Source organism: Chinchilla lanigera, unplaced genomic scaffold, assembly GCF_000276665.1.
Source record: "Chinchilla lanigera isolate Chin_1 unplaced genomic scaffold, ChiLan1.0 scaffold00078, whole genome shotgun sequence".
Taxonomy (NCBI): domain Eukaryota; kingdom Metazoa; phylum Chordata; class Mammalia; order Rodentia; family Chinchillidae; genus Chinchilla; species Chinchilla lanigera.
In genome coordinates, this window is record NW_004955479.1 from 4298772 (window position 1) to 4325934 (window position 27163).

Here is a 27163-nt window from a genome sequence, read left to right on the forward strand (position 1 = left end):
TCAGGTGGGCCTCCCACACCCAGCACCACTCACTCAATTCAGCTGGGGGTTATAAGTTGACCACCAGTTATCAATCCACTACACTCTATAATAATTAAAAATCTTTAATACCTAGAAATTCATGTCACAACGGAAGCCCCAAATCTCTCAAATGATAAAAACATTGAGATGCTGTATACGGTGCTGAGGAACCTGCACGATGATCTGACTTTGGCCTACATGGCATCACCTGAAGGTAATGGGCATCTGGATCCCTTAGGCTGGAGTCTTCATAAATGAGATCAGTGCCTTTGTAAAGGGATCCCAAAAGCCCCATCAGTGCTTCCAGGATGTAAGCAGACAGCAGAAAGACATCTGTCTGTAAATTAGAAGTACCTCACCAGGCACCAAATCTGCCTGCACTTTGATCTTGAACTTCCTAGCCTGCAAATCTGTGAGAAATAAATTTCTGTTTATAAAACAGAAACAGGAAAAAAAGGGTTGCAAAAGTAATCAGAGGTATGAACCCAGTTTCCCTACCTGTACTTGACAGTTCCAGCTAATGTTAAACAGAGAGTGTCTCCTAACATTTGAGTGAGGATACAAAGACCAATAATATTTAGGGTCCAAGTCAATAGCCATCATATGCAGTTCTTAATCCAAACTGCACCACACCTGAGAGGTTAATGTACATTTGCCCTTATCTCTGATTGCATCACTCTTTCTCCAAACTTTTAACACTCTTCTAGCTAGCAAGAGATACTATGAAAAACATAACATGTTCAGGTTACGGTTCAAATTGTCCACTAACATGAGGTAAGGTATTAAGTACAAACAAAGAATGACAGCCACAGAGATAGATGCTCATGAAATAGGAAGAGAGATGATAAAGTCATATTTCACAAGAGACACCAAGATATGACTTGAAATATCTCTTTCCTTCTAAATTATAAATCTAAAAAAAAATTACATACATTATTAAACACTTTTTCATCATTATTTCAAATAATACTACACAAGTCACATGATCTTGCTTTTTCTTCTTGCTTTCTTCTGCTTATGATGACAAAAGATCCTCAAGAAGAACATGAAAGACTATTCATGCACCTTCTATAATTAAATGCAGTTACACAACTTCTGGCAAGAAATTCACGTCAGCTTTTACCCTAAAAATTGAATCTTAACACGGAACTACCCCGTACCTCAAGTTATAACTGCACCACTCACACCATCCCACAGTGCCTGTTGTATGTTGGTAAGGAGCACAGACATTTCATACAGGTAAGGACTCACCTGTCCGACCCCAAACTTCTGCCCCACTACTTTAGTTCTTCCCTTTTAAAGTCATTTATACAAATTATTCTCCTTGTTTCCTACTTTCACTAATGGCAAAAATATTGCTGATACTCACATATTTTGGTTAACTAACTTACTTGCTGAAGTCTTACTAAATTCTGCATTAAACAAGTATGTATAATACATCCACACAATGCTTCCTCTTTCCTTACCAGGACTGGCTCAGATATTTACTACTGTAAAGTCTTTCTATCTTATTTTTATGTCTATCAGTCAAAACAGGTTAATTCTTAAATAGCAGATATAAGAACATAGTCTTTAATATTTCTAGATCAAGGAAAATTAAATTAAGATAACTGACTATCTGTTTTATCTAAGAATGGAATTACCTACTTCAAAACTCTATGCCCCTTCTTTGTCTAAGACTATTATTCTCCTTATGCAGTGACAAACAATATCAATAAATTGTATATGTATACATACGTATATATACACACAAATTATACATAAAATTGCTTATATATTATATAATTATATTTATATATTGTTTATAAGATATTTGAGATAATTATATGTAATCTTATAAACTGTATACATACAATTACATGTATGCTCATATATTAAATTATATCACACACCTTTAGTGTATGTATACATACTTCAGGAAAAGAAAAATAAAAATGAAAGCTAATGTCCACTACTTTGAGTACCTGATGTAACTGTAAAGGACAAAGTTAACTTGCATTAATCTCATGATGTCTCAATAAATTTAGTATTAAAGTACTTATATGAGATTTTCTTTTCGTGAAATGCATACACATTTGTGACAGACTCTATATATATATGTAAAAAACTTCTGTAGTAGCTGTTTCTTAAACATATGAAAGTGCAGCAGTCAAGAGGCTGACTGTGTCAGTTGTCAGTCTGCTGCTTTTCAGCTCCAAATCTACACTCTCATCCCTCTACCTGTGCCAGTCAGCATGTAGCAGAGGATCCCTCCTCCCAGTCAGTATACCTCAGCTGCCCAGGTAATAGTTCTGCTTACAGTACCTGCTACTTTTGTCTCTTAGAAATGGCAGGTCACTGTGATGCATAGCTGGTCACTATGATGCATATTGTAAGAACCAATCCCCAACTGACAAGCCATTCTGCCTCTGTACTTTCTGCTTGCTTATCCCATATAAGCCTTAGACCACCAGAGATTAGGGTTTGATGTTTTGGGAATGATCCCAATCATTGCCCATGGATGTAAATAAATCTGCTTCCAAATCCTGAGTGTCATTTCAATGTTTCTGCTTGCCACTGCAAGCACAATTTTAAGCAGTTCAGTACAGGATGCTAGAAGAGGGCCACTAAAGACAGAGGGCCCTGGTTCTTTTCTCCCCTGCAGTTGGTGGCACTGACCCATCCACAGCCAGATCCCTGAGGGTGAGAATCCAAATGTACCATTCCCCAGTACATTCTGCAGTGTACCACTTCCCTAGGATGATTTCTCTCCAGAATCTCAGAAGGCAGATTCTGGAGTCCCACCAGTGTGACACTTCAGTGAATTTTCTCTGCCGTGCTGTATTTTAATGAGGTTTGGATTCCACACCTCGTGATGGGCTGGCAAAGAACAGTAGGGGCCTTTTTCAGATTTCACTCTTCCTTGCATGCTCCTCTGAGATTCCAATATTCTTTCAAGTTGTTTTTATCCATACTAGCCAATCCCTCATTGTTTGTATTTTGAATTTTCCCTGTTTAATTATTGTGTAACTTGTCTCTTGACTGATACAATAATACTTAAGTGTTCTACGCAACATTATTTCTATAGGAAATTATCCAGTTAAAACATCCAAGTTTTATAAAGTTAGTAATGTGTATAAAGCAAGACCCACAACACATTTTTAAAACACACTATAAGTATCTTAAAATTGACTTCAGAAAAACTTTTGCCATTACTCTAAGTTGGCAGGCATTTTAATTTTCCAACATCTTCGGCCAAAAGAGAGCTATATAGCACTAAGTAATCAAACCACAATTTAGAAGGACACAATGAACTTATGTTTTTGCCTTCTTTATCCCCCTAGAGAACCACACCTAAGATGAAGAGATTTGATTATCATCACCAGCGCACCTCTGGCACAGATTTATAGGAGAGGTGGAGTGAGAGCTGCAATAGGGAGACCACAAGACAAGGTGCGATAAAGTTAATATATCAAACATAAACTATTCTTTTAGGGAGCTTGAATGAGAAAAAAACATGAGAGAAGGTAGCAAAAGTTAAATGGAAAAATTACATTCAAACAATAAAGGAGAAAAATCAATAAAAAAAGAAGTACTTAAAGGCACATAAGAGTTAGGAAAAATAACTATGTCACTTCAGACATTACATTTTAACAGTCTATGACACTTTCTCTTCCTCTCTGTCCCTTATCACTTGCCCTGGGGGAAATAAGCTGCCATAGGGCAAGGAAGTGAGGCCCTCCTGTAACAAGCTGTAATGAATCGAGGTCTTTCCTGAACCTTGTCAGTGAGCTGAGTTACACATAGACCTTGAATGGCTGTAGTCTCAGCTGACGGCCTGACTGTAATCTCATGAGACACCCTAGGTGGAAACACCCAGATGAACTGCTCCTAGATTCTCAATTCTGAAAAACTGTGAGATGATACTTATTTGTTTCAAGCTGCACATCTGTCACAAAGCAATAGATAATACACTCATATATTCACAAGATTTACTTCACATAGGTCTCAGCACAGTCATTCCTTAGGACAGAAGGCTCTATGACCCCACCACTTCATCCATCATCCTCATGCTTCTATCTTGCTCTTTTTCCCTTTTTAGTAATTGTACCACCTGACATGTATTTACTGTCTCCCTAAAATAGAAGATAAGCACGAACAGAAAAGACATTGATTAGTTCGCTAATAAATCCAGTGCCTAATATAGTCTGTCCCTTAGTAAGCATTTAACAAAAAAAATTTTTGAGACGGTAATGACTATCCAAAGACACTAAAATGTTTAATGCTAAAAATAATTATGGAGGCATCTAGTCTCTAGGTCTCTAAGAGAGGGATGACTGTGAAAGAGAAGACAGGAGATGGATAAATAAACACGTAGTAACTGAAAAAAAACAGTAAGTAGTGCCATCTGGAAAGCCAAAATGAAAGTGTTTACATGACGGGAGGAATTGCAGGGACCTGCAAGTAGGAATGAAGAACCGTTCTCTTGGTCCTACTCACAAAGGAGCAAGTGATGCCTACATCCTCTCCAGGATGTCACGCTGTCAGTTACCAGTGACTTGTGGAGCTCTCAGCTTTGCAAGTACTTACAATGCCACCAGGAAGAGTGGTGGCATTGTAAGTACTTGCACAATCACTACATTTTCATTTCACACAAGCTCCAGATTTGGGTCTCTAGTCTGTGAAATGTCCCAAACTATCTCTCTTACTCAAACTTTGTGTTCTAGATCCACTGCTCTGAAAAAGCTTCACATGTCCATTTCATTATTATATAATTATCATCTTTACGATCTAATCTTCCTCTGGTTTTCTTTTTACCAGCTGACATGTATTTATTGTCTTTCTCCTCAAAATGAAAGGGGAGCACCCGAACAAAGAGCAGACTTTGTTCGCTAACAAATCCAGGACCCAGTACTGATCCCCAATCAGTTGACTGTCTCAGAGATTTCTCCCCCAGCTGCCCTGGCTTAGCCAGATTCTGGGGTGTACACTATTGCAGAACCTCTACTTTTTCCTTTATTGAAATTGTTTATACTGTACCGACAGCTAATTAAAATTTCTGATTCATAACTGTTTCACTTACTAAACAGTAAATTCCATAAAACCACAGACTGTTTTATTCACCACACTATACGCAGCACCCAAGCACAAGGCCAAACACATAGCAAACACAAAATAATCCCTGGAATGAGAAATGAGCAGTGAATGAGTGGTCTGGTTGGCTTGAGTAATGATTTAAGTCTTCTATTCATGACCTTGTGCAATTTAAATAATTAATAAATGAGTAAGAGTTACCAATTTACCATTCTATGGGTCCTGTCTGGGCCAACTGAGGAGAAAACAGCATTGCAGAAAGAAAAAGAAAAGGTCATATATGATGTTGCAGAGGGCAGGGAGGCTAGCTTTATGAGGAGAAGAAACTGATCAACTGCCTCAGGGCAGGGCTCACTGTGAGGGAAAGTGAGAAGCAACCACGAGATGAAACAGTGGGGACTAGAATGCAATCTCATGCCAGAGGCCACAGAGACGCGTGGAAGTGGCATATTAGAGGACTATTGAGTAGAACAGTGGATAGGAATGCAGAGGTTTTAATAAACCTAGCATAGACTTTAAAGCTGTGAAACCCATCCATCTATGTACAATTTGTATAATGACCCAGTAATTATTAGCAATTTTCTATAATATGCTTAGAGGAAAGAAGTACTAAAATGTGGATGTTGTCCATTTGAGTTGCAGACAGAAAGGCATCCTAGAGGAAAGGAAGAACAACGAGGGATGCCTCAAGGGAAGAGGGTGAGAGGTATTCTAGGAAAATAAAATTTAATTAACATAATAGACCTAATAATTTACATCATTTGTGCTGTTTTGTTGAAATGACAGTCTTGCTCTGGAGGTCTCCTCCTTACCACTATGCAACCGAATTTGGGGGCTTACTGATTCACCTCAGCAGATATGAGTTATGAGACTATGTAACAATGATGGGTTTTGCCTAACTATCGAATATCTAATCCTTCTATGGAGTTACAAGTAGGCCAGTGTGCTTATATGTGCAGTGCTGTCCTAGGCCTTCAGACTGAGTGCTACCCCCCAGCTTTCTCCTCTAACCCTAGGATGCTCTGTGAAATTCCATCTAGTAGACCTGTGAGGGGCCATGTTGGTGCAGAAGCTGCCATGGGAACCACGTACATCGGCAAACTCATTTATGGGCAAATAATCTGTCTCCCTAGAGTTCTTAACCACTGGCTCCTTCAATCTATACTACACCCTGTGCTTTCTAGATTATTGCTTATTTTCCACAGAGTAAGGAAACAAATGACTGACCCAAAGTCACAAAATTTTTGGGAAAAGACTGAATCATGACTTTTGGTCTCCAAAAACAAAATGCTCTTCACAGATTTATCTTATATAACAGGCACATCTTGGCACCCAATGGTCTTCCTGGGTGCTAGCCAACACCTGTGGAATTATCAATCAATGACCTTCTTGTGAAAATGTCATTGAGCATAGAACCAGTTCAGCGTCGGGGGTTAGGAACCAAACTTCAGGAAACTATATTATACTTATGTTACACTTCATTGAATTGTAACTTGTACATGGGATTCGCTCTGAGCAGCAATTGCCACTCTTCCCATTTACCTGCTCAATTTATACATCACAAAGAGATCACTGAATGTCATAAAGCAGTGGTGGAAAACCTATGGTACACATGCCACAGAGGGCTATTTGTTATCATTGAAAGTTCTAAAAGATTCGCCATCACTGTCCTGAGGTCATGGTAAATGAATAATAAAATCATCTGATGACTGTTATGAGAAACTATATCTGTAAAGGGTAAGTCTGCTCAGTTGTCCAAATAAGACTTCAAAGATGCATTTCCACAGAAGCACTTATTGTTCACACATTGCTGTTGATCCAAACCATGCATTGCTTCTTTGCTTCTAAAGATTTTATAATGGCGAGAAAAACATTGTCTGCTTGCCAAATCATTGTGGCTATCTTTGAGATGGTTTCTGGGAAGCCTGCCAGGATGTGTTCAGCCAGGAAAACAGTGTGAAAGTACAAGCATCCCACTTAGAAGAGACACATTTTTCTCCTTAATAATGCCAAATAAAATACTGTCTCATGATTCTCATAATCTACACTATCTTTAGAGAATTAATGATACAATTTTTAAAAATTTCATTGGGCGTTATCAATTCACAAAGCTTTGTAACAGTGAATCTGTAATGGTGAATTTAGTCTCATCAGAAATCAAAATTTTTTAGTTTTCTAGTACACAAACACCGGGCTTTTTATCAGGTCACTTTGTAAACCCAAAGGCAATAAATGAATTTTCGTCCATCTCCCCCAACCTACCTTCTCAGCCTTTTATTCCACTGCTTATTTAGCCCCCAATACTCTTCATATGTTCCTCAATACTTTCTCCACTTGTTCAATAAATATTTACCGAGGAAAACTATGCCAGGGCAATATGCTCAGTGCTGGGAATGCACTGGTTAGCAAAATAACAATGGCTGTCTTCCCAGAGCTTGTTTGTAATGGGACAAACAAATGTATACACAAACCACCACACCTGTGACTTACTACTGCTGAGAATTCCTGGTACCATGACAGTTTTTTGTAAGACTGTGATGCTGGCTGAAGAGGCCATAGAGAGTCCCCTGAGGAGGTGAGTAGAAAACTATAGACTGAAACAGCTAAGAAATGATGAGAGGCCATGGAGCAGCAGGTGGAAGGGACATAGTCCATATAACTGGGTCTTAAGAATGGTCCTGGGCCTGGAGCGAAGAGACCAAGACTAGAGTAACATGAGAGGACGCTGCATTTATCTGCATGACTACATACAGTTGGTGCTGGTATCTATCTCAAAGGTAAAAGACAAATGCACAAGGAAGACAAGACCCATGACCAAAGTCACATAACCACAGATGGAGGAGTCAAGAGTTAAGCCCAGGTCCCCTCTTCACCACTACGCATCCAGTTTTGGAGCTTTATTGATTTATGGCTCCCTAAACTGGGCTAAGCAAAGCAAGGAGCGGATAAGGACTGGAGAAGGAGTCCATACCTGAGGTGAGGTCTGGAGAAGAGTCTGTACCTGATCCTCTCCACCTCCTCTGTAAAGCATCCCCAAAGCTTGCTATCATTTCCTTATTCTGCGCCCTCTCAGCACTTCCTGTACTCTTTGTAGGTTTTAAACACATTGACCTTGTGCGATACGTCAACACTGTACCTTTCTTCTGCTTCAGCCATGAACCTCAAGAAAGCTGCAACATGAAGCCTCTGTAGTGCCTGGTTCCATTAGATTTAAACAAGAGCCTTGTAGAGGATAATAGACTTTAACAATAATAGTCTTTGTAAAGTTACTGAAGCCAAGGCTGCTGTTCAATCAGCATGGCATAAAGTTGTCATGGATTCAAAGTGAAAAAAATAAAAGAATTACAATGTATGTATGTGCATGTGCATATATGTGTGTATGTATGTGTGTACATATATTGTAATTAATTAAATTAATTAATTTGGTTTTTTGGAAACAGGGTCTCACTATGGAGTCCAGCCTTGAACTCACTATGTAGTCTAGGTGAGCTTCAAACTCACAGCAATCCTGCCTCCGCCTCTCAAGTGCTGGAATTATAGGCATGTGCCACCACAAATAGCTTTACAAAGTATATTTTAATAAAACTAAATTTCTTTAATATTTTAAGTTGAAACTATAGGTACCAGTCTCTTTTTTTGTTATATAAAATTACTAATACAGAATTATGGATTCTTGATTGTAGTGATGATCTTTCTCATGCAGAAAAATACTAAAATATATAAAAAGCTTTAAGTGGCCTCTTTTTCTACTGATCTGTGAATTCTAAAAATTTGGAAATAACTACTTGAACCATGCCCATTCCTTACCACATTGTGAAGAAGTCACATTTAAAAATGACAGCAAGTAATCTCTTACTTAAAAAAATAAATTTAGGAAAGAGATACATCTAGATGTTTATCAGTAACCTGGGAAATAGCTATCTCAAAAGAGCCTTCTTTAGAACTAATCTTACCCTTATATCAAATCTAAAGCCCACAGAGCAAATCTAAAACCCCAAACTGCCAAACTCTTCCAATTCTGTTGTAGAGATTGGGATGAATCCACACCCAAATGAACATCAATGTGATTTGAAAAGTATAGCTTTTTAAAAAGATAAATATATAGTATTTTCATTGTCTTCTAAATACTATGAAGTTGTTCTAAAGCTTTTTCCTTTTAATACCAGCTAGTAGCAGATCCTCACTCTTTATTAGTATCTTGCAGCTCGCCAAATAGCTTAAATCTCCCTAATCCAACAACAAAATCTCCTTAATTCTGTAACTACAGAGACTGCAGAAAAAGAATCTACTAAGGCACTCACTACAAGCACAAATACAGGACAAGAAAGATTACTGGGTACAACCTGGACTTTCAACGTATATGACAGCATGCAACACGGAGACACTGAAAGGGAAAAGCGGAGTGAGAGCCTGGTAACACCCGTGCCTCAGACACAGGTGAATCATGCCGCCTCTCCAAGCTGCTCTTCATTCTTCCCACACTCCACTCAGTATTTCATGGGAAGTCAAAGTTCCTAGGCTGAATATTTTCTTCTGCCTATTCTGTGACGGGAAGATTTTTTTTTGTTCGCTTTAATGGTACAGAAAATCAATTTTTAAAATCTCTAGTATATTATTTGTAGAGCGTCATCCTATCTATTTAATAAATACTTAACATGACCTACCCTTATTAAATGCAACAATCAAAATGGGTATCCTGTCTATCTTGAAGCCAGTCCCTATTACCATTTTACGTGTGTAATTCTGTTCACCTCATCCTACCTTCTACTTTGGGGCTACTGCCTTCTAATAAGCTGCAAATAATGTGGTAGAAAATGTAGGGCATCAGAAAACATGAGGGTCCATAGGGTGGCACAAGCTAAAATGCTATGAACTATGACCATGGGTAGATTTCCTCATTGGTGGAACAGAGGTAATAGCACTTTTTTCAACACCATCATCGTTGTCATTATTATTATTTTAGCATTAGGTAATACAAGGTCTCTTATTATACATCAAAAGCTGGTTCTCAGAGTCCCTGTAATACCAAAATTGTGGATGCTCAAGTTTCTTATATAAAGTGATACAGTATTTTTATGTAATCTGTGCAAATCTACCACGGTTTAATATGCCTATATTTGTAATACCTAATATAGTGAAAAGGATGTGTAAATAGTTGTTACACATAACATTAACGAGAAAAATTGTCTGCACATATTCAGTACAGATGTAAGTTTTTCCAAATATTTTCATTGCATAGATAATTGAATCCAAAACTGCAGAACCCATATATGCTGTAAAAGGAAATACGTTTTTAAATCAGTGCTACTCAAAATGTTATCTTGGTCCAATGCTTGTTCTCTCTAACCCAGCTACCAAAGATTACAGAAAGATTAAATTTTTAGGATTTTTTGAACTGATGTGACACTATCACGGCACCTAAAAGAATCATTTTCCACCGGTGCTTTATTATGAAAATGCACACACATACAAAAATTTTTTAAAGTTTGAACTGAACACACATATGCCAACAACTGAGATTCTACAATCAACATCCTACCCTAGTTACTCTTTTACACATCTGTCCATCCCATCAATTCAACTTATTTTTGTTATTTTTTTTCAGTATAAGATAATCACATGATTTTGTATTTTACACAATATTTCACAAGGTATTGGAAACTGATAAACACTGATCCTTTGCTACAGATTCAGTGTCCAAGACACTTTTCTTTCAGAAGATGGGTGAGGTAGCAATGCTGACAGAGAAGTTGGAAGAGTAGGTATTTCTGAAACCTAAATCATTGTATTTTTCACAATACTACAAGGACACCAGAGAATAAGATATTTCTTTCTCAAAATCCTAAGTTTATAAAATATGAATCCCAGGGATGGCAAATTATTTACTCTTGCTAACCCAAGGATGTATATCTGAGAAATACAGATCAAAACTCAAAATGAAAAGAAAAAATTTCTAGAAAGTCAATCAATTTTAAAACAAACATTTTATTAGGTTAAAAAAATGAATACAAAACTTTTGACTGCATTTCCCTGTGATATAGTAACTTTCAACATTTGTTGAATGGATTTTATAGTTTATACACTGTAGTTATTTATTTTTCCAGCAGATGGCAACTATGCACGGAATAACCACGTTATTGGTTTGTTTTTGTTTGTTTGCTTGTTTGTTTAATACCAGGACCTGATTTTCTGGCCTGTGAAGGATGTCAAAGGTATAAATCCAATTATCATTCCAAAGCTTGAATTCCTTCATCGCCACCACTACTGAAATAACAACCAAACAATTATTAAGACCCTTTAAGGAAGAGGCTCTGCTTTCCAAATAGCCCATGGTGAAGACTAACTTGTGAAAAGTTCCATTTCTAGGAGGCCCCACTCTCCCTGTAGCTGTCCTCCTCTCATCTAGTTCTAACCCCTTACGGTAATAATAAAGAAAATCTAAATTTTTGCGAAGGCCGTTATGAAGTGTTGGATGGCAGCTAAACCCTGTCCTCCACCTTCCAGGTTAAAAAACGTCTCAGCCATTCTTCAGATGACATGAACTTCCCCACTCCCTTCCCCCTGGCTCTCCTTAGTGCAGGCTTCAACTTGTCTGTATGAGATCATTTATTTCTCTGGTACCTTTGTTCAATTATGTATATTCTTAGTAGACCTCCTCTATTTAAAACTGTGACCTGTCTTCTATGTTTTCTGCTCCATTTTTCTCCATAGCACTTATAATTATGCAGCATAACTTGTATCAGTTACCTTTTCTTCCCATTAAAATGGAATTTTTATGAACACAAGAAATATTGTACAGTTTAGGGAAATTGTATTTCCCTAAACTGTATTTTTAGGGAAATTGTATTTTTAGGGACATTAGCTTGTTTGTTTGTTTTGTTTTGGCTTTTTGAGACAGGGTCTCACTATACAGCCCAGGCTGGCCTTGAACTCACTTTGTAGTCCAAGCTGGCTTGAACTCACAGTGATCCTCCTGCTTCAGCCGCCTGAGTGCTGGGATTACAGGCATGTGTCATCATCCCTAGCAGGGCATTTAGTATTGATTCAATGAATCAGTGAAAGTAGTATTTGTATAACATCTCACAATAAAGAAGAAAAGGGCAGTAATTAATTGTATTTAGCAGAACAATGCTCCTATTAATGCTGGGGAAGATAGCACATGCCTTCACTTATGTGCCCCATAGCTCCTTTTGCGTTTAATTTTCCAATTATCTTTACAGCAGTTTCCTGAGCCTTGTTCCAGTATTAGTGAAGCTTGATTCATGGGCCAGCTAGGAATTTGTGATGGAGGCAGCTGCTTATCTCATGGCAGCAGGAACAAGACAAGAGAGGCTGGCATTACAAAATCCCCTTCAAGAACACACCATCCTGACCCAGCTTCCTTGTCGTAGCAGTAAAGGTTCTGCCCCCTTGAAGTGCCACCCGCTGGGGATAAGCCTTCAGCCCATAATCCAAACCACCACAATATATCTTCAGATGCTTAGTGACTAGGTAGAGTGTGTAGAGCACTATGTTTCTGCTTCTCAGTGTTTTCTTTTCCCCAACCCTCTACTTTAGAAATTGCAAAGTATCTAAAATCTATTAGTTTTCTCACAAATCCTTGGCCGTTACCATAGAGGAACTGAAATTGGGAGAGGAAACCAGCATTTACATGAATAAATTGTACACTTGAAATTTACCTAAATATGTCTCCTAACAATTTAACTGTGCTAATAGCAACTACTATTTCTGTAGCAGTAAGATTCATAATCAAGTTCATATAATACTGATGTAGGAGAAATACTGTTCCCAACCTGTTAGATGTCAGATGTGCTTAGTCTGTCTCCCCTGAAATTGAAGAATGAATTCCAAAGGACAATAGAAGTTAAAAGCAGGAAAGATTTATTGAGAGATCTCTCTTAAGAGACAGGAAGAGTCCAGAGTGGGGTTGCCACTAAGGCCCTTTGTCAGGGGTAATTTATGGAGCAAAGTTACAATGTGGCTATAAGGTGGACCAAACAATAATCAACCAATAAAATTACAAGTATAGCCACTTAGCTAATATTGATCAATAGGGCAGTGGGTATGTGGCAAGGGTATATGGCTGACATCATTAACCTTGGCTTACCCATGACTTCTAAAACTTGGGGAAGGCTGGGTCCAGGCAATACTAATGAAAGTATAGTCTCAAGTTCTGCCTATCCCTTAGGGAAGTTTGCAAATTGATTATTGTGACTTTATCTGGAGGTCTTGTCTTCTTCAGATGCCCCTCCAGCTGCAGTTCTGAGGTCTTTATTTTTCTGCTGACTTCCTTGAGAGCCTAGGTCATCTGTGACTATATTAATTTCTATCTAATTTAGCTGCCTCTGATATACTCTCAGGGACTGCAACTATGTGGTACATCCTAGCTAAAAATGAGCTGATCCTCTGATATAAACCGGATTGTTAAATTCAAGTACGAACAGAAGCAGCAGTAGAACTCCTGGATGCTGACGGTGGGGCCACCAGGGTTTCCAACTGCTGCTCTGCAGTGGGCCCAAGGAGAATTTGCCAGATATTGCTGATGCTACCCGTCTGAGGGCCACTGGGGACAGAAATAAATGCAGGTCATTCGATGTTAAAAGCCACATGTTCCTTTCCTTAATAGCTGCTTTTTATGCTTGAACTTTTTATTTTTTTAATAAAAAGCTCCTATCTATTACTAAGAGAAATACAAGAATTTATACCGCTTTCAAACTTCAGGGAAAAGGCAGTCTACGTCAAAACTCCTCTGAGTAAATAACCAGTTTTTGCATGAGAGCTGTCAACTTCCAATTAGTATCACTCCAGTGGCTTACTTTTTATTTTCATTCAATCAGAGAGAACCTGCACATACTCTCCCCATCACATGCCCACATTCCTTTATTTTTCCTAGTTATGTTGAGACCCCTTAAGGGCTCATTTCAACCATGCTGTTGCTAGCACTTCCAATGAATTTAGCTAGGATTTCCTTCTTTGGCCCATTCATTAAAGTGCTTTTTAAACATATTTAATGTTTTGACTTTCCCTAGTGTTTTCTCTTTTACTTACCAACTAGTATGCCATGGTTAACGCACGTGCAGTGGCGTTATGGTTTGTAGAATATCCTACAAAAGTCTCATTGCTCAGATGTAGTGCCGCCATGCTGAAAGTGCTACTTGGAGGCGGAGCCTGGTCAGAAGAGGTAGGCACGACCTGGAAGGGTGTATTTCCCCTCTGGGTTCCTCCTTTTCATTCTTCTTCCTGGCTGCCATGGGCCGAGCACCTTTTCTCCTGCAGTGTCCTTTTGTCACTATCTTAATGCCAGCTGACCACAAACTGACGATGTGAGCCAACATAAGCCTCTTCTTCTTAAAGTTGTTGGCCTTGGGTACTTTGTCCCAGCAGTGAGGAAGTGACTACGACAAGTGGTTAAAACCATGAGTTATGGAACAACACTAAATTCAAGTATAGGCTTTGCTATACATTTGGCAAGTTACTCAATCTCTCTGGGTCTTCGTTTTAAATAATGAAGCTACCAGTATGTCTATTTTATAGTTACTGTTATGAATAAATGAGTTTCTACCCCTTAAGTACATAATTAAATCAACCATACCCTGGAATACTATATTATTGTGACTACCACACAACCACCGTCAATCACTAGTTTCACACAGGCTGCTAAGCATTTTTGAGAGGAAAAGAGGTCATAGCAAACTGCAAACAGGAACGCTACAGGTGTGGAAGGCCTCAAATAGTATAAACAATGTATACAATAATATAATCAACACTAGTATAAATGAAATTGGTGGATGAATGTTTTTGTTAATAAGTCACAATCTTTTGCTACAGTTTTACATTTATCTCATTTAATTAATATAACCTGCATTTTCAACTGTTTATTAAACATCACCTACATGTTCTATCATTCCCACAAATTTGGTGTATTCAAAATTTGAATTCTTAACCTCAAACGTGCCTCACCTAATTGTTATCTTCTACTTCACTAAACAGTATCATTGTAACCTAAAGGCGTCAGCCTGAAATTTACACACCATCCTGACTCTTCATTCTTCCCCACTTCCGCCTGACCCAAACCTATCTCTTCTAACTTCGTGGTGTACTGCAAAACTGGAGATGAGTGGAAGACAAAAGTTATGATTTTAGAGAAGTTTTGAAGTGAGTATAATCTTGGTCATCAAAAAGTGAAGTAGAAAATTCATATATGCAAATAAAAACCATGAAGAAGTAGGACACCTTGGATATGAGCAACACCTTGGATATGACCAATTTAAGTGCTACTGACTTATGCCCACAGTCTCTTTGTGTTTCCTTTACCAGTTCCTCAACCACATTTCACAGGACACTCAAAAGTCCCTTACAGAAAAGGTTGACACTGCTACCTCTACCAGAAAGACCTTCTTCCCGACTCAACACTAGGTCCATCTCACACATTATTTCCTTCAGTGGTCCTATTTCTCCAGCTAAAATTCATTCCTTCTTACTTCCTGGAGCCTTTATCAATCCCTTTCCATGCAATCTAAACTTTTTAAGCGAGACATTGTGATTCCTACATAAAGATAAATATTTACAGTAAAGTGTACTGTAAAGTGTAAGTGTACACAATGAAGGAACAGGATGAAACTGTGGCCTCGATTAGTGGTATAAAATCCCTTTTGCAAGAACCTTCTGGCAGTGGTTCTCAATCTCATATGCACAATGAGATCACTTGGACAATTCTGTAAATATTGATGGCTGGGCCTTGAGTGCAGCCTGAGCTACTGAGGTTTGTAAATATTCTCCACATGATTCTGACAAGCAGACCAGACTGACGAGTACTACTTTATAGGAGACATAAAAAAGGTAAAATATTAATACTAGATTTTTAAACAGAAGGAAAGATCTTGGTTGCTATCAGATAATAAGCAGCCAATACAGTTTGACTATTAAGTGGCTGCTCTGGAATAGAAGTAGTGAAAGTAAACAGTAGGGAGGATTAAAGCAAATAAATGATACTGCAGGGGTTTTGGAGGCAAAGAAATCATTTTGGAGTCACTAAAATAATGTATAAGTGGTTCCATGCTGAAGCTAGAAAAGAACAGAAGGGTTGGAATGAGAGCCAATCTCATCTCCATCCCTATTTCAGGCTTATTCTTGGCTCTAGTGGCAGAGATGAGATGTGCAGCAAATTCAGAGAGGGAATTCAGAGAAAGATGCTCTAAACTGGCAAGTTTTCACAGATGACAAAATCTAATGTGTGGCAACAATGGTGTCCTGCTGAAATGGAGGGGAAACTCACAAGTGTAGAGAATTTTTAAAATTAGGGTGACCTGGTCATCAACAGTAATAAAGAATATTCACGGTGGCATCTAAAATCATCAAGAGACACAGTAAATATGGATAGCAGTGTCCCTATAAGAAGGGGAGGCTTGGGAGGACAGGTAGTTGGGGAAGAACTCTGACACTTTTGAGGAAAAGCAGATCAGCTGCTCTTTCACTAATGTGCCTTACTCTTCTCCCCACAAAAGTTCTTGCTTTTTAGAAATCCAGATATACATTTTAAGATATTCTTGCGCTGGTAAATGTAATAACTAAAATTTTTTCATCGCTAACAACTAAACCTTACAAGAAAATGGAGTACTATAATTGCTAAACTGGGGAAAGGGATGTACTTCTAAAATACAACAGTTGCTAATGGCAAACAAAGGAATGAGAGGATGAAAGTGTCATTAAAATGACCCCAGATAGAATCAACAGATGAAGACTTCCCCTTGGCATCAATGCTTCCCCAAACTCTGATTCTTTTCATCTATTTAATTCTTGGTCTGCTGTTTCAGAAATCTGTAAATTTGGAGGAGGAGAGACCACTTTAAGCACACACTAAGCTTAACTACCAAAAGAGCCAAACCTCTGTCTCACTAAATCCTTTGAAGGCCTCACATTACTGTAAATAAAAGTAGACCAACATTAGATTTCCCATTGCTGGGACACAACACTTGATACCCAGAACTTAACACAGACTTTTTTGTTTGTTTGTTTGTTTGGTGTGTGCGGAGTTTAATGGGGATTTGGTCTATGGTCAGCTGGCTCCAAGGCAGAAACCTCACTGTAGAGGTTTTTGGGTGTTCTGGGTGTGCAGCAGAGCAAAGATGCTTAACTCAGGGTGGCCAAGAAAGCAGGAGGAGAGGGACCAGACATTGACCGCAAGGCTACACTTCCACCCAGAAGAATGTGCATTCCAAAGCCAACCAAGTTGACACTCAGCCCTAACTGCCACACCAACATTTATCTACAGGACAATTACAACAATTCCATAGCAAGAGGCAAGGATATTACCATTATGTTGTGACTTTTAACTACCACATCTATACACAGAATAATTTCATCCAGATATAGTATCACTCAATTGCAGGTAAAGAATGCTAGATTATTTTCACTTTTGTAAAATATGAAAGCTAGTTTATTCTAATAGTGGTGAATAAAATAGATTTAATTTTTATAAAGAATGCCGACTTCCTACTGATCAGGACGTAGGGAATAAAACTGATAACCAGAGAATGCAAAAACTAAAACAGGCAAAATGCAAAGGAAACCCATTATAATACTCCTATTAAGGGCAAAATAATTCACATTACTATCACACATCATTATGGCAAAATATATTTGCATCACTAGGTACAAGAGAAAATGGCACAGCCCAGAGGACAGGTAAAAATATACCAGAATGAGTAATACCTAATATTTGACATAGCAGAGCTATTTCCAGGTTATGGTTATTAAACCCAGGGTAAAAGTGGTTTACTGATCTGTTTACATCATTCTGCACACAAGGATTAAAACTGCTGTTTTGTTCTGACATATCAGAAACAACTATGTACACAGTCCACTCCCTGGTATATGCAAAGCACTCAACAGAGAAAGTTCCTGAGTTTAGAAACTTGACACCCTGCACCCTGCTGCCAAAATAGATCCTGAAAACCTTCAAAGAATATTAATTGAAAAGTCTCAAAAAAAAAGATAAGCACACTCTGTAAACATTCAACATCCATATTAAGAAAAGCAATCTTTTATAAAAGTGAACACACGTTCATTTCTTATACATGGAGGTAAGTCGAGTGCAACTTGACAATGATGGACAAAGGAAAGGAAAAGAAGGGAAAGAAAACCAGAAACAAGGGTTCAGAGGAAGAGTGAAAGGGAATAAGATGGCACACTCACACTATGAGTGAAGACAAATTTCCTCAAGTACTAAGTCTAATGTGGAATAAAGACCCCATAAGAATTTGCTAAGTGCTGCAACAATCCCAGAACTCTGAGTCCGAGGACTGCCATTACCACTGGACACACTCATTTCCAGAGCTCTGATGATTCCCTTGGGTGACTAGGGGAAATTCCTGGCGCCATCCTCTCGGCTGTCAGCCCCAGCAGCACACATAATAACAGTGGCCAGTCTAGCAGCAGCATCTTATCCTGGTACGGGAGCTGGTCCTCCCAGAGGTGGCTCCATAAGGTCCGCAGTATGCTCTCTCTTCCTGTCTCAGAGTAAACACAAAATGGCACTTGAAACAGTGTTCCTGCTACATCGCCCAGTTCTTTCAAAGACCAGCTCTTGTGGCTAACAGTCTAATCTCTCCATCACTGGGTAAAAACGCCTGCATGTACCACAGAAGGCATCATGCCAACCTGGTCATCTGCTCAGATGGTGCTATGACCTGACCCTTGCTGGCCTTGGTGAGTGCCCCTTCTCTACTACACAGCTGCAGCCACCACCTGCTCTGCTACCTGTCTCTGAATTCTTGGATGGGCAGCTTAGAACAATGAACAAAATCCTTCTGCACTCAGTCTCTCTCCAGGATAACACAAAAATTCAATCAGTGTTAGGCTGGCAGACTTCAAAGTTTCTCATTAAAATTCTGCTAAACCACAATGCTAGTCAAACTAAACTATACTGAAAAATTCTGAAGTGTAAGTATTTCATTGTAAGCCAAGAACATTAATTTGGAATGGCTGGTATACATGTGAAATAAATAGATCATGACTAAGTATCACACAAGTTCTGCATCATTTAAATCTATGTATTATGACCACATAGATGTTATATGTAATACTAGGCAGAGAACAGACAGTATTTCATTTTAAAGATGGCTTCTACTGTGCAGACACATATTACAGAAAATGTATTAAATGAAGAGAATGACAATAATAAAATTAATATCAAGAATAACAATTGATCAAGATAAATAATAAAATTCTACACAGCAAAATTTTCATGCCAATGGGAAAAATGCACAATGACATCAAAATTAATATACTATACTATAAACATATTATGAAAATATAAATTTTACTCTTCTTAGCACATAAAAGAAACTGTTTTCAAGGTTAATTGAGGCTTTCTATATTACAAGGGACACAAAAATACATTTTCTTACTAAAGCCCAACACTGTACACACACAAAAATATTTAGAGAGAAAAATGCCCTTGTCTTTAACATGCATGTGTACATAGAAATAAGCTCATGTATACTCATGAGAACAAAATACAATGACAAAAAGTTATGTTTGGCAAATCTCAAAAAATGCTGCTAGACCTTTTCTTTCCCTGACTTTAAGCCCTAACAAAGAACACAGAAAAGTACCAAAGTAACAGAAAAGGACATATAGACCACACTTCAAACAAACTGCTTATCAGTGTTAGGACCTGATTTGACAAACAGATTTAATCTACTTCCTCAAAGGTCATGCTGTCATGGTGAAGGATAAACAGTTTCCCCTATTGAACTGGGCTTGCTGTTACTATCCAGAGAAGTGGGGTGTTCTTCTGCATCTGGCATTCTTTCAGGGGTAACTTCATTATTTGTCTCCTCTTCCCTAGGTGACAGGGTTTCAGTTAATTCATTTGCCATTAGAACTTGCAAAGATTCTATTCCATCTTCAATGTTCACCTGAATCCCCAAAGTTTTTAGAATGTCACATTTGCACATGGGGCACGTGCCGTGGGCTAGAATCCAAGGGTCAATACAATTCTTGTGGAAAATGTGCTTACAAGTCAGAATGCGAATTGTATCATTAGGTTTATATGGCTCAAGGCAAACTACGCAGCTATCTCCACTTGGATTTAATTCCTCATCCCCTTCCTTTAATACCCGAACCTGGAGGTGGCCAAAAGCTTTTTTAAGATCTGTGGCTAATTGCTGCCATCTCCTGCTCTGATTCCTTGCTACCCAAAGTCTATGAATATGATAAAAGGCAAAATATGTTAACGTAGCAGTAGTGACAATCAAGAAAGAGACAAAGTAGTGATTCATCCAGATGACATATTTTCTCCCCACCTCAACTGTAACTGTAACAGGAACTCCCGTCTGAATTATATGCAGAAGTTTCATTCCTTTTAAGTTGCTAATCAAAACTACAACAGTGTCTTCAAAAGGTTGATGAGACATAGGGGAAAGCTGATTGCCACTTCCTGGAAAGTTATAGATGACCACTCCACTGGCTCCCTTCTCAGTTGCCACCTTAATTTTCTGTGTGAAGTTACAACCGCCCCGTTCAATAAGTGCAAGCCATGTCTCTGAGTTCTTTGGTGTGCTGAAACTGGTATTGGGATTACATGCATTTTTATTTTTTCCATCTGGAGGCACTAGAACGCCTGTCACTCTCTTCAAAGTGGAGCTTTTTCCGAATACTCCAGTTTCCCCTACAACTGACAACACGCGGTTCCCAACACGAAATGATATGTTCATATAAGCAGTCCAAACTGCATCAGCTTTGCAACAGTTCAGGGTAAAAAGCCAAAGAAAACTGAATTTCACAAGCCAGGAGGAAGAGCTGTTTTGTCCAGTGCCAATCTTAAGGAGTTTCATCTCTCTCTTTGCTTAATAATTTAAGAACTAAAGCAACAAAAAGATGTGGCTTCTGCATCTGTTGACAATCAATTTAAAACAAGAAGGAAAAGGGATCCCAAGAGATCTTTCCTGGGAGAAAACAAGATCCGCTGTCCTTCAGCATGCTTTTGTACAAAATTCTTAAAGATGTCTTGAATTTCAGATGTTTTATTTGAGAGACAGAAGTTTTACATTGAAAAAAATCTCTAGTCTCCCCATTGTAACTTTAGCTACATTGTAACTTTAGCTACCACCTACTATTGCATGGTGTGATTATGACATAAAAGACCAAGTAGCCAATTAGATAAGAGCTTAGAGAGAGCTGTATATCTATTGGCTTAAATGTTTCCAATGTTATTATAGGTGGTTTCTGTGCTATTAAAGGATAGATTCAATCACTGAACTACTTATGGTTGCAGGTAGCACACTGAATATAAAATTGATGTAATGTATATACCTTAAAACTCAAAGCATATGCAAAAACACTGTACAACTATCATTTTTCCTCACAAGAAAATAATTCCAACAAATGACAAGTTGGTTCTTTTAAAAATAAATAAGTTAAAAACCAGTATTTTGATCATGTGTGAGGTAAAAGTGGTAAGTTTGGTAATGCTAGCTTTACATCACATCTGATCACAGTGTTAATTTGTTATCATAGAAACCACTGTACTATTTAATATAAACTTTATCAGAAGTTTGTTGGTTTTGTCCTACTTTGATTTTTTAAATTAGGGCACCCTACTCTACTTTTGTTTCCTTTTTTTACATTTACACTGATTACATGCACACATGACAAAAGAAAAACAGAAAGACTAATATCTAGGGAAGCTCTTTTTATTTTTGTTTTTCAGGCCGTGACAGCTATTACCAATACAATGCAAACCACATACTGATGGAAGAGGAGACAGGGTATAGAGGAAAGATTATACACAAGCATTAGTTGAGTAAAATTCACTTTTTTTTTAAAAAAAGGAGCTATTAATTTCAAAAAGAAAAATTGCAAGGCCCACACTTAAAGTTGACCACTGACAACAGTGAAGGTTAAAGGCCATAAATTGATTTTAACAAAAATTTTGACCAAACTCAACAAACATTGCTAATGGAAGAGCCAAAATATACTGTCAGCTCTCCCTACAGTTTTGCTACCTAGAGTAGGATGCCCTCACGTCAGTGCACACTATGGCTTGAAGCTAAAGAATGGTTTATCAAGTAACATGGTCCACCACACACTTTCTTGGTAGTACCTTTCAGTGGTTGCTCAGAAAAAAACAAACTAAAAAAACCTTTTACCTTGAATGTAAATGTCTCTGCCTTATTTAACATTTGATGCTTAAAGGCAGTTTTAGTTGGGCCTCACCAGGATAAGACAGCTGGTAATTTTATGAAATGTTAATCAACAATATGGCAATCTGAAGCAAAAAAAGACAAAAAAAGCCAAGGCTCTACAAACCCAATAAAAAGTGGTATACACAGGACAGTATATTAACGTGACTTTTTTAGCTTAAAATAGTTCATTGACTGTAAGGTCATTTAATTTTATTTCATTTCTACACAAGTCACTATTTTAAAAAAAGTACAGTAGATGCTGTGTAGATTCTCAAAGTATCATCTAAATCTGACATCAAAGGTTTAGCACATTGTCCAGAAAGAGTGATTTTCATCAAAACAAAAACCAGATTCATCAGCTTTTCATTGTTACACAGGTGTTTATTCATCAACTAGAAAAGGGAGAGAGGTAAAATATGGCAAAAAATATAATACAGAAAGGCAACTGAGCAAAATTTCAGCTTTGTTTGTTATATAAATCCCAAGGTGAGAAATGTTCACTGCCATTTGGAGAAGAAAGAAAAAGCATCCATTAAGGACACTTTTGGAAGAAATATCTGCTACCATAACTGATTCATTATGTTAGGATTTAAAGAGCTTTGGCAAATAGAGGTGAATTTTTGCATTGCTGTTCTGAGGCCCATAATAATTTATAAGTTGTAGTTACTTAACCCAAAGTACCATTATATAAGATAATTATTTATAATATATTACCCACCCAATCAGTAGCTCTGAAAAACAAATTTTCTGGATATTAATAAAATTAACTGACCAAAGTGAATTAATTATAATGAAGTTTAATGAGCAGAAAAAAAATATGTTACTAAAGACCGAAAGTAAGGAAAATCTGAAAACAAAGTATAAAAATTAATATTTTAAAAGCAGCAACTTTAAAATAGAACTTGTCCCCCATTGAACTGATGTCATAATCAGTAATTTGTTGATCAGATTATATTGTTTATAACATATGCTAATGTCCTTATTTGAAGAAAGGCAAAGATATATAAAAATTAGAATTTATTAGAAAGACAACATCCAAATATCTGGAAATGAAATGGAGTTTTATTTTTATAACACATAAATTCACCTTCTTTAGTACTTGGGTAGAGAAGCTGATTTGACACTTTCTCTCCATATAAATTGAGGTAAGAGAATTCATCTAATCTCAACCTTCAGAAGGTTCTCTGTGCTTAAGTTTTCAGGATGTCACACTTGCACATGGGGCATGTCCTATGGGCTAAAAGCCAGGGGTCAATGCATGTCTTATGGAAAAAATGTTTGCAAGTTAAAATACGTACTACATCTTGAGGTTTGTATATGTCAAAACAAACAACACAAGTATCCTCATGTGGATCTACCTCTTTATCCCCTTCTTTGAGTACTCGAAGCTGAAGCTGACCAACAGCTGTCCTCACTTTGGCCTTCACTTGTCTTCGCCTCCTGGCGGAGTAAATGGGCACACCAGATCTCCAGGCACAGTACAAGAAAATGTAAGCAACGGTGGCTGACAGAAAGGTAAACAAAAACATGACACACTGGTTCAGCCAGGGTATGTGCACTCTCCCCACTTCGATGATGATGTTCACATAGACGCCTTTCTGAATCAAGTGCAAGAGTTCCATGCCTTTTAGGTTGCCTATCATCACGGCCACTATGTTTTCTGTTCCCTGGTGAGACATAGGAAATACTTTGTTGCCAGTACCTGGATAGTTATAGATGATCACCCCATTTGCTCCCTTCTCTGCTGCCACATTGATTTTATGTGTGAAAGTACAGCCTCCTCTTTCAATGAGGGCCAGCCAAGAGTCTGCCTGTTCAGGTCTGCTGAAATTGGTGAATGGATTACAAGCATTCTGATTCCATCCTTCAGGAAGTACCACGGCACCCGATACTCTTTCCAGAGGAGAATGGTTCCCGAATACTCCACTTTCTCCTAGTTCTGATATGATCCGATTTCCCACCTGGAATGTTATGTTCAGATGAGCTGTCCATATTGCTTTTCCTCTGGAGTCAGGAAGGCTGAGTAGCAGAAGGATGCTAAGCCTCAAGAGCCGAGATGAAACAGAACTAGGAGTTGAAGGATTAAGGCTACGTGGGTTCATCCTTCTATCTGCCTACTAACTGATAGTGATAAAAAACAAAAAACATCACTTGTAAAAGAAAGTAAAAAAGTTAGACAGCTTCAATTACTGGCAGTAGATTGCTAAAGCACATAAGTGGAAGAGGTCTGTGTGGATCAAAGATATTTTGCTCCTTCTGGCATTTCCATTTTTGGCATATTATCTTATGATGAGACTAAAGAGCAAGAGTTACTATTATGCATTTTCAAGAAAATTATGACTTCTTAATGAAGAAATTGTGACATCAGAGGTAGTTAAACCAATCCAGGAGTTTATAGTAATGCACTGCATAATGAAACTGAATTGGCCAAAAAGGTATTAAACAATGATTCAAGATAAATATATATACATAATATGAACTCTAAAGCAATATATATGTAAGCATCTTTTAAAAACCCTTGAGTTTTCTCTTCCTACATATGAATAGATTGAAAAGGTACTTAACTATTTTTTTCCTATCTTAAGACAGGACAGAAATGATTCATGCATTAGTGCCATACCAGGTTGGGTGCAAGGTCTCATGTATGTTTCCTTATCAACTGATCTGTCACTCTGGGGGAAAAGGCAACAAATCATTCCTACTTCCTTCCAATGTTAAGTAGGGTTCGCAGCTTTACCAGGCCTGAAAATTCAATATGATGGAAATGGAGTACAAACTCATAAGCCTGATAAGTCCTATCTTTAAGCAAATGCAACTTCACTCACTGAAGCAGTTGCTGAAAACCTACCATGTGCTACAAATACTGAGGACCTAGTACTAGAAAATAAATGGAGCTTATGATATGACGGTAGATTTGAAACCAATCAACACATTTCACTCAAAATTATGTGAGGCTTTTCACAAAAGGACAGAATATCAAAAGACAGAATAAATGGAAAGGGGTGCAAACAGCGTGGGGGATCAAGGCATACCTCTCTAAGAAAGTACTATCTAGTCTGAGTCTTGCAAGATAAATCAGCTACAAAACAAAGAATAGAGATTTCAGTCAGAGGAAATAGCAGCTTCAAGATTCTTTGATAATAAGGAACACAGCAAGTTAAAGGATCTGAAAAAAGTGAGCTCAGTAAAGAGAGGACAGATGATGAAGGAGGAAAGGCAAACATTAACCACATTCAGGTTTCTAAAAGTTACACTGAGGCATCTAGATTATGCCCCCAGGACAAGAGAAACACACTATAGTGTCCTCAGCCTGGAAAGTGACTTAAATATCTCTCAAACTATTCATTGTCTTTTATTTAAATCCTCACCTCAAGTCTGTATCACAGTGAACAAACTGACAATATTCATTCAAACAATTATCTACTACGTACAGGATGCCTACCCATGTGCACCAGCCATGCTGCAAGCTCTGAGAATATGAAAGGAAAATCTGTTTGCTCATGAGCAAAACAGACTCAAACATTTAAAACACAGTCATGTTGGGAGAATTTTCCCATTTTGACACAAAACTTTTTTATACCCTGTGCCCCATATTTTAGTTAATATTTGCTTTTAAAAATAGAAACTGGTCAAATTCCCCCATTCCTATACTTTTATTCAGGTATGATTCACTTCATTTCTGGACCATCCTTACAGATACATTTTTTCTATGTTCAAATGGAAGGTCAATTGCTCACTGACAATCTATTAACATCAATAAACTGAAGCCTCACTAAGAATACAGTTTAAAATCATCACACTAGGGGCTGTAAAATAATTTGTATTTATTTTTTGGGGGGGGTTTTTTTTTGGTTTTTTGTCCGGTACCAGGAACCGAACTCACAACCTTGCGCTTGCCAGGCAGGCGCTTTGCTGCTGAGCTAAATCCCCAGCCCCAATAATTTGTATTTATTTTAACCTTTGGGGATGAAATTGAAAAATAATGTAATTCTGATATTGTTTTTTTGTTTTGCTGATGTTTTGAAGGGTGAGAAATTTAAATAATAGCTTTATTTTGGGTCAAGACATTTTTAAAGGTTCACTATTTGACTGAAGGGAACAATCTGTAAAAACTTAGTAAGTCTGCCGTTTTTCTTCACAGTGGTTAAGGCAATAATAACTAGAACCTTCCCTCCTCTTTGGAAAGTCAGTTTAGGATAAAATGCTCCGTAGGAAACAAGTTTCTACCTGTCATACAGTGGTTCTGAAGAGGAGGTAATTTTGTCTTCTAGTGGATATTTGGCTATTTCTGGAGATATTTTTGTTTATCACCACTGAGGAGAGCTCTAGTACACAGTGAACAGAGACCAAGGAGGTGGCTAACCCAAATACCCAGAGCAGTCCCACACAGTAAGGAGGTAGACAGCTCAAAACCTCACTAATATAAAAGAAAGCTTGTGCTAATGGAACAGACTTGGGAAAGGCAAACTATCCCAAAACCCATTTATCCCTTTTAGACTGTACTATCTGAGCTCTTGTCATGCAATAAACTTTGATACTCATCAATACATCTGTTAAAAATGATATCCTTAATGTGACTCAATTTCCTAAGTTTTCCAGGAATAGAAACAGAGGTCTACTGTGATAATTAATTAGTCCAGTAGATGCGATTACTAATTACATCCATTTTATCAGAATTAGATTGAAGAGTCTTCTAAGGTCAAACCAGTAGAGTGGGAAAAAACAAGGTAAGAAGGAAAAATTTTCCAGGAATTTATTAGACTCCCTTTAATGTCTCTTTAGCTAGAATTACTTCACAAACCCATGTTTAATGAAGTCCCTGGAAATCATGGTGCAATCACTGTGACTGGTTTAGGTTAATCATGGTTTTCTCTGTTGTG

General features: G+C 37.8%; 3 protein-coding genes across 3 annotated transcripts in view; all 3 read right to left on the minus strand.

The window, feature by feature from the left end:
- Cadps2 (Ca++-dependent secretion activator 2) overlaps positions 1-27163 on the minus strand; it is a gene marked incomplete at its 5' end in the record, with an annotated part of 523834 nt that overhangs the window by 336895 nt on the left and 159776 nt on the right.
- Positions 19742-21203, minus strand: Rnf133 (ring finger protein 133). The gene has a single exon (XM_005402322.1). It carries the CDS (start codon positions 20931-20933, stop codon positions 19818-19820), a length of 1116 nt encoding a protein of 371 aa, XP_005402379.1. The 5' UTR covers positions 20934-21203; the 3' UTR covers positions 19742-19817.
- Rnf148 (ring finger protein 148) lies at positions 23328-24578 on the minus strand. Its single transcript, XM_005402321.1, has one exon. The coding sequence runs from the start codon at positions 24383-24385 to the stop codon at positions 23474-23476; it is 912 nt and encodes a 303-aa protein (XP_005402378.1). The 5' UTR covers positions 24386-24578; the 3' UTR covers positions 23328-23473.

Excerpts from the sequence above, each read along its gene's own strand:
- Rnf133 (XM_005402322.1), bottom strand. The coding sequence starts at position 20,933 with ATGAAACTCCTTAAGATTGGCACTGGACAAAACAGCTCTTCCTCCTGG.
- Rnf148 (XM_005402321.1), bottom strand. The coding sequence starts at position 24,385 with ATGAACCCACGTAGCCTTAATCCTTCAACTCCTAGTTCTGTTTCATCT.